The following is an 8,931-nucleotide window of genomic DNA, read 5'->3' as shown; positions in this document are numbered from 1 at the left end:
GAATACCCAGATGTCTTTCCAGAAGAATTACCTGGGTTACCACCGGATAGGGAAGTAGAGTTTAGAATTCATCTAATTCCAGGTACTACACCAATAGCTAAAGCACCTTATCGATTAGCACCTACTGAAATGCTAGAATTGAAAAAGCAATTAGATGAATTACTAAGCAAAGGATTTATACAACCTAGTTCATCCCCTTGGGGTGCACCAGTGTTGTTTGTGAAAAAGAAAGACGGGTCGATGAGAATGTGTATCGATTATAGGGAATTGAATAAGGTTACAATTAAGAATCGATACCCACTACCTAGGATTGATGATCTTTTTGATCAATTGCAAGGAACTAGGTATTTCTCTAAGATAGACTTAAGATCTGGATATCACCAGTTGAAAGTACAAGAAGAAGACATACCTAAAACTGCTTTCAGAACTAGGTATGGACATTATGAGTTTACAGTCATGCCCTTTGGACTAACAAATGCTCCAGCCGCATTTATGGACATGATGAATAGGATCTGTAAACCATACTTGGATAAATTTGTGATCGTTTTCATTGACGATATACTTATTTATTCTAAAAGCCAGGAAGAACATTGTGAGCACCTGCATGCACTCTTAACCTTGTTAAGAAAGGAAAAGCTTTATGCCAAATTCTCGAAATGTGAATTCTGGCTGCAGGAAGTACAATTTTTAGGTCATATGGTGAATCACGAAGGAATTCACGTAGATCCTGCTAAAATAGAAGCAGTAACCAATTGGAAGGTTCCACGAACGGCTATGGAAGTTAGAAGTTTTCTAGGCTTAGCTGGATATTATAGACGATTTATTAAGAACTTCTCTAGGATAGCTGTACCCTTAACTAAGCTGACCTGTAAAGCCGTTAAGTTTGAATGGGGACCTAGACAAGAAGAAGCTTTTAAGATTCTAAAACACCAATTGACAAATGCTCCAATTTTAGCTTTACCTGAAGGAACAGAAGACTTTGAAGTCTACTGTGATGCTTCAAAATAAGGATACGGATGTGTGTTGATGCAACGCAAAAAGGTAATTGCGTATGCCTCTAGGTAATTGAAAAAGCACGAGGAAAATTACACGACTCATGACCTAGAATTAGGAGCCATAATTTTTGCCCTTAAAATTTGGAGACATTATTTGTGTGGAAGTAAGTTTACCATCTATACAGATCATAAAATTTTAAGGTATATATTTGGGCAAAAAGAGTTAAACATGAGGCAAAGAAGGTGGATGGAAATCCTAAGTGATTACGACTGTGATATTCAATATCACGAAGGAAAAGCGAACGTAGTCGCAGACGCCTCGTAAGTATCATGAAAAGCAAAGACGAGTCCGTGCTCTTAGATTAAATCTACAATTAGATTTAATGGAACAATTGAAGAAAATTCAGGAAACGGCAATCAAGGACGATGCCGAAGGAATGAAAGGTTACCTAAAGGAACTAGAACAAGGAAATGATGGAATTTGGAGATTCCACAAGAAAAGAATTTGGGTACCTAAACAAGGAGAATTAAGAAATAAGATTTTAGAAGAATCTTATAAATCAAGGTATACTGTACATCCAGGAAACAATAAGATGTACCAAGATTTAAGAAATAATTTTTGGTGGATAGGAATGAAAAAGGATATAGCCGAATACGTATCTAAGTGTTTAACCTGTTCACAAGTTAAAGCCGAACATCAGAAACCTTAAGGACTACTACAACAGCTAGAAATGCCTGTATGGAAATGGGAACTCATAACAATGGACTTTGTTACTAAGTTACCCAAAACCAGAAAAGGTAATGATGCTATTTGGGTAATTGTGGATCGATTAACCAAATCAGCTCATTTTCTACCAATGAAAGAAACCTTTAGCATGGAAAGGTTAGCCAAGTTGTATGTAGATGAAGTAGTATCCTTACATGGAGTCCCACTCTCCATTGTATCGGATAGAGATAGTCGTTTCACTTCCCGTTTCTGGACAAGTTTCCAGGAGGCAATGGGAACTCGACTTAATTTAAGTACTGCATATCATCCTCAAACGGACGGACAAAGTGAAAGGACAATACAAACAATGGAAGACATGCTCCGAGCATGTGTAATTGATTTTGGTGGTAATTGGGATAGCCATTTGTCATTAATTGAATTCTCCTATAACAATAGTTATCATTCGAGCATCGAAGCTGCTCCATTCGAAGCACTGTATGGACGCAAGTGCAGAACTCCCGTTTGTTGGGCAGAGATAGGAGAAAGTCAGTTATCAGGTCCAGAGATTGTGCAAGAAACCACTGACAAAATAACACAAATCAAGGAAAAATTAAAGACAGCCCGAGATCGCCAGAAAAGCTATGCGGACAATCGCCGCAAGCCGTTAGAATTTCAAGTCGGAGACAAAGTACTTTTGAAAGTATCTCCTTGGAAAGGAGTAGTACGATTTGGTAAGAAAGGAAAACCGAGTCCCAGATATGTTGGACCATTCCCAGTGATCCAACGAATAGGACCAGTAGCTTATCGTTTACAACTACCAGAAGAATTAGCTGGCGTACATGATGTGTTTCACATATCCAATCTCAAGAAATGTCTATCAGACGAATCCCTGGTAGTACCTCTTCAAGATATAGAGGTAAATGAAAAGCTAAAATCATAGAGAAACCCCTACAAATAGAAGACCGGAAGACCAAGTTTCTCAAACACAAACGACTAGTGCTAGTGAAAGTCAAATGGGAATCCAGGAGAGGACCAGAGTACACTTGGGAACTGGAATCAGAGATGAAGCGAAAATACCCTCATCTGTTTCAGTAAATCTCGAGGACGAGATTTTTCTTAAGGTGGGGAGGATGTAACAACTGCCACTAAAAACAATAATTAGGACGATAATTAGTCAATAAGAAAACCCTAATTGAGACCCCCAAGTAATTCTGCATTAGCCCTAGAATTTTCAGAATAATCGGAATCAGGATCAGGGCCCCTAAAACTCAAGGGGGGCAAACCCTAGTTGATAATTATCTAAAATAAGACGTTGCAAAGTTCCGATTGGTTAATTTGTTGAATCACCAAGGCTAGTCCCGAGCCTAGGCAGCCTATGAATTAGACTGCTTAGCTTACGGACCGCAAAGGAAATGGCTTACGGTCCGTAAGCAAGCCTCAAAAATTGCTATAAATAGCCGACCTTGGGACTTGAACACTGAAATGAAAACGACGTAAGAATTCTGTCTGTACATCGAGTTATACTCAAAACAGTCCACAACACACACACGCGAATCACGAGGTGCTGCCGCAATCAGGGTAATAACTCGATCGCTATTACGATTCAACGTCCGATCGATTATAACTATCCAACGATTGTCTGAGTGCTGCTCAAATTGAGCTTATACTTTGTTATTCATTGTGATTTCGACTTGAATGTTTGAGTGCTGTTCGAATTCGTACTATGCTCTGTCATTCGTTGTGAATCCATTGGATTGTTAAGTATCGCACTTGATAATAGTTGTGAGGGTTTAATCTCGTGAATTGACGTAACTGCTGAATTAGTTACTAATCCCGTTTGTGTGTGCATGGTTATTTAAATTAGGTTAGAAGGCTAATCAGTAAAGCTTATACTCTGCTCGTAAATCTGCAATGTGAGTCATTCTCTTGTTATCAACTGTTTTACAAAACTCCAAATTATTTTCAAAGTTATAATTACAGGGATTAAATCTATGTAATCACCAAATTACAGCCGGTATGTGGGGTTTTGTATACATTACTTGATAACCGTCACTATTGGACAACGAGTTAGCCAATGAGTGATATGACCATAGTCACAGACACCATCGGGCAAAGAGGCTACCGATGGATGTTCGAGTGACAAGTACTGTGGGTAGTTAGTTTGATATCAGAAACATTGTAATCGCTCTTGATACTGTAATTTATAAAAAATGTGTCGTTTCAGTAAAATGAATGATTCACTCAGTATTTCCCCGCTGACAAAACCTTTTTCAAACATGTTTCAGGTGATATGTTGTGAGCAAAGAAAGAGAAGTGCCGTGAAGCACTCCCAGCTTAGAAAAGTGGCTCGGTGTAAATAAATAAAAGAAGCATGTTTTGAAAATAAAAGATTTCCCGGAGAAATCATATTATTATGGGATTTATTCCTCAGCTATAAAACGGGCAGTTTGAATTATTAAAAGATCCTGTTTTAAAAAGACTTCCGCTGTCGCCTAAATTAAATACCACGGGATTCCTGTCCCGCGGCTCCTGAAACGGGTCAAACCGGGTCGGGGGCCGTGACACTATATCTAAAAGAGATGCAAATTAGCAATTAGCAAATAGGTAAAAGAATATAAACAGACTAGTATTAAGCCCCTGCGTTGCAACGTTTGTCATAAAATTGTGTTAAGTAATAGCAATATTATACCATTGTCAGCAACCACCAACACCGGAAAAGCTCGTAAAAACAAAATAAATAAAAACGGGGAAAAAATAACTTCGAGCGAAAAGCAGACGTAAAATCTTTGAATCACGCTCGTTGCTGAGAAATTAAACTGAAACATAAAACATAGAAAAAATAGCTAAGTCCATCTAGGACCCCGTGTGTTGGACGAACTTGCCAAACGCAGAAAAATAGATGTGGCGCGGCGGGTCAGTCAAACGGGAAAAATATACGGAAAAATGTTGAACCCCACACGCACGTTGCGGTAGATTAACTCACAAAATTTAGAACGAAACGAAAAACTTGGGAAAACTGAAAAGTATGATGGACCAAAATTGAAAATAAATTAATTTTTTGCAAAATTAAGGTTATTTATTAATTTTAGATAAAGATAAGGATAAAAATAAGTGATATCTATATATTGGTTATTAATTAATATTAATATTAACATTAAAAGAAATTTATTAAACAAATATAAATTAAATTTATGAGTTTGAAGGAGAGAATAACATGTGACATTATTTGAAGTCTTTTATTATAAGTTAGATTAGATTAAAAGAAATTTATTAAACAAATATAAATTAAATTTATGAGTTTGAAAGAGAGAATGACATGTGACATTATTTGGAGTCTTTTATTATAAGTTAGATTTTCATAGCTCTAGTTTAAAGAAAATACTAATTAGATTGAAAAACTAAAAGAAAATACAATTATCAAGAATAGCCTATGTTAGAATTATTTAACGTACTGTTTTTTATATTTATACTTATTAGTATTTTATTTTTAGTTCTGGAGGCCCTAATAGGGTGGAGGCCCAAAGCAATTGCTTGGGTACACTCCCTCATGGGTCGGTCGTGCCCGCCACCGACCGCAGCTGATCGATGAGCTCCAACACCATCCGCCATCGCCACATTATCATCCATTTTTTACATTGAGTGAATTACAAAAAAATGTCCTTTATCTTTATACCAAATTTCAAAGATTTTCATTTGCCTTTAAGATTGACAGGATTTGTACTTTATGTTTACATTACATGTTGTGTCCTATTCACCAAGGAACGTTAATTTCATGGTTAAATCTGATCGCATGGACCATGCGTAAGGGCAAATTAGTCTTTTTACCACTTTTAATGCAAAACTAAAAAACAAAAAATAATTAACCTTCACTCTCACCAATTCACAAATCTCACAAAAACAAACATAACACATACTCAAAGATCCATCCAACCAGTCATTTAATTCAATCTCAAAACACATTTTTCAGAGTCGACACATAAATCCCCTCTAAATTCACCTTTTCATCTAACTTAAATCTACTATGTTGATCAAGAGTCTTCAAATAGGTATCCATAAATTTTCATTTTTCATTCCAATTTGTCCCATGGATAGTCTCCCAATAGTGGGGGTATGCTTTGGCATAAGGGGTACGGTCTTACGGCGGTCAATGAGTCAACCTTAGACATAGCCCTGGTCATGATGGGTTTACACGTGAGATTCTTTCCCGTTAAAAAAAATGATGCTACCACTTCCATATATTATATTCCAAAGTTGCACCTTTTTTTTCTTGCTGATTTTAGTTTTTGTAGAGAACATAATCGATACCTCTATTGAAAAAACCCACAGACCTACCACAACTAGTTCTTTAAAATATGATTTTGAAGATATAAAATATGATATCTAAAAGTTAAAAAAGAAATCAGTTATAGTGATCCTGTTACTGTTAAAAAATATGCTAGACGCGCTCAACTGGGGGAAAATTTTGAATTAGATCGTGCTACTTTGAAATCTGATGGTGTTTTTCGTAGCAGTCCAAGGGGTTGGTTTACTTTTGGACATGCTTCAGTTGCTTTGCTCTTCTTCTTCTTCTTCAGACACATTTGGCATGGTTCTCGAACCTTGTTTAGAGATGTTTTCGCTGGTATTGACCCAGATTTGGATGCTCAATTAGAATTTGGAGCATTCCAAAAACTTGGAGATCCAACTACAAGAAGACAAGAATTTGGACTATTTCTACTAAAAAAAGGTTATGAATGATGGAATAATGGTTGATGACATGACGAAACTTGATTGGAAGTTGTGAGTGATGAGTAAGGGTGGTCGGTATGGCTTGTTTGAGTGGGATCGGTGAATGGTTTCACAGATCGGTGAACTACCCATACTTGTTTGAGTCACCGATTGTTTGAATGTTTTCGGTGTATAGTCACCGATGCGGGAAGAGGAGGGAATGATGAGGGAGGAAGGTTTAATAGTGGGTCTCAACCCCTTTCAACCAATCACAATTTTTTTTTAAAATTCTTTACCACTCTCTAGGTGTTTGAACCATACCCTCTGATTGATTGCAAAATGAGAAGTGAAATAGGAACTTGACATGACATAATATTATTGGGTAGAGAATAACTCAAACACCATAAAGTGATTGAACCATACCCTCCACCCGGAACACCCACCCCCTGACACCCTGAAGATACTATTCAATCTACTTGTTCATTTCAAGCTTCCAGTTCCCTTATCCACATGAACTGATCAAATGAATTTTCTCTACAAATCCATCCAAACCCTCTCCCTCAATCTCAATCTCAACCCCAATCTCCCACCTCCATCTTTCCACCATCAAACCCCCCTCCACCCACCCAAACCCACCACCACCGGTTTCCGCCAATGCCGCCGCTCAATCCCACCCACCTTGGCCTCCGACCACCCCGCCTCCATGTCGGAAATCGACATGGTCCCAAACAAAGAGGGCATCTTCACTGCAAAACCCAAAAAAGTCGTCATCTTATGGGACCTCGACAACAAACCCCCACGCGGCCCTCCATACGACGCCGCTTTATCCCTCATTAACATCGCCACTCATTTCGGTGAAGTCGTTGACGTCTCCGCTTACGCTAACCGCCACGCCTTCGTCCACCTCCCTCACTGGGTCCGTGACCAACGCCGTGATCAACGCCGTCAAGATTTTCTTGAACGGAAAGGCGCCGTTACCCCACCAGAACCCTACATTTGCAGTGTGTGTGGACGCAAATGCAAGACTAATTTAGATTTAAAAAAACATTTCAAACAGTTACATCTTAGAGAAAGGGAGAAAAAGATGAATAGAATGAAGAGTTTGAAAGGAAAGAAACGACAGCGTTTTAAGGAGAGGTTTATTAGTAGTGATCATAAGTATATGGAGGCTGCTAGGACTTTGATTACGCCCAGAGTCGGGTACGGGTTGGCGGCCGAGTTAAGACGGGCCGGGGTGTTTGTTAAGACAGTGGAGGATAAACCGCAGGCGGCGGATTGGGCGTTGAAGCGGCAAATGCAGCATTCGATGAGTAGAGGGATTGATTGGTTGGTGTTGGTTTCGGATGATTCGGATTTTGTTGAGATGTTGAAGAGGGCGAGAGGGTCGAATTTGGGGACGGTGGTTGTTGGTGATTGGGATAGGGCGTTGGGTCGCCAAGCGGATTTGTGGGTTCCGTGGAATCGGGTTGAGAATGGGGAGATTACGGAGGAGGATTTAGTGATTAGAAGGAGAAGTGGTGAGGATGTGGACGATGTTAATGCGGGTGCGTTTGTATCCGATTTTGATGAACGGGGTATGAGTTTAGATGGTGTTTTGGATGAACTAGTGAGGGAACGAAACGGGTTTAATCAGTCCAAGATTTCGATGTTTTCTGAAGGGGAAGAAGAGGATGATGATGATGAAAGTGATTACTTATCTGATAGTGATGATGATGAAGAAGATGATTGGTACATTTGATAGGAAAAACGGTCTGTCTTGTTCTGTATGGAGAAGAGATGCAAGTTAGATTGCCGACATAGAAGTATGGTTCCCAGAATTATTTGATCTAAAGATTCTTGCTTGTGGTTGGCAATGGCCTTTCCTCGAGTCCACTTTTACAGGGAATTCTTCTTTTGGTTGTTTATATAATTATTCTTTATGAATACTTGATTTATGTAGAAAGTTATGATCTTATAGATTTATATATTTAATGTTAGTTTGATGCTCTCAAGTTGTCTTCTTAATCCATAGTTTTGACTTTTGATGATAAAGATAGATGTAGGGAAATGAGATCCTGTAAAACTGTACATAATGGAATTTGGAGCCTTTATACACTGTGTTATCCGCTGAGCATGTCAACCGTTGAATCTACAATCATATTTGAAAAAGTATGCTCTACTTGGTTTCTTATAACGTGGAGCAAGAGATTGAAAATGAATATGTTTATTTATATTTGAAACTTGAAAGTGTTTATTTGATGCTTCAGGTATTACATCTGTGGTGCTCGGGAAGACGAGTAGCATGGCATTTAAAGGACACCGAGAATGTAAACTGTAAACCGTTTGTTGGCATAGCACCTGTGGTCAGGTGCACTTTCTCTGTCACTATGATATATAGCAGCCTTGTCGACACTTTTAGAAACCAGGCTAAAAGGTCTAGCACGAACCACCTATAAATGGTTTTTGGAGAAACATCTACTGTTCTTATTCTTTTCTCAAACAATTTCAAGTTTCGCTCTTGCAAAACCAAATAGACCGTTGCTG

General features: G+C 38.5%; 1 protein-coding gene across 1 annotated transcript; it reads left to right on the top strand.

The window, feature by feature from the left end:
* The first annotated feature begins 6,837 nt into the window (after positions 1-6,837).
* On the top strand, positions 6,838-8,500 carry LOC110879353. The gene has a single exon (XM_022127798.2). The coding sequence runs from the start codon at positions 6,932-6,934 to the stop codon at positions 8,144-8,146; it is 1,215 nt and encodes a 404-aa protein (XP_021983490.1). The 5' UTR covers positions 6,838-6,931; the 3' UTR covers positions 8,147-8,500.
* The last annotated feature ends 431 nt before the right edge of the window (positions 8,501-8,931 follow it).

Source organism: Helianthus annuus, chromosome 9, assembly GCF_002127325.2.
Source record: "Helianthus annuus cultivar XRQ/B chromosome 9, HanXRQr2.0-SUNRISE, whole genome shotgun sequence".
Taxonomy (NCBI): Eukaryota; Viridiplantae; Streptophyta; class Magnoliopsida; order Asterales; family Asteraceae; genus Helianthus; species Helianthus annuus.
Note: the sequence above shows the minus strand (reverse complement) of the source record. Positions and strands in the feature narration are given on the sequence as shown.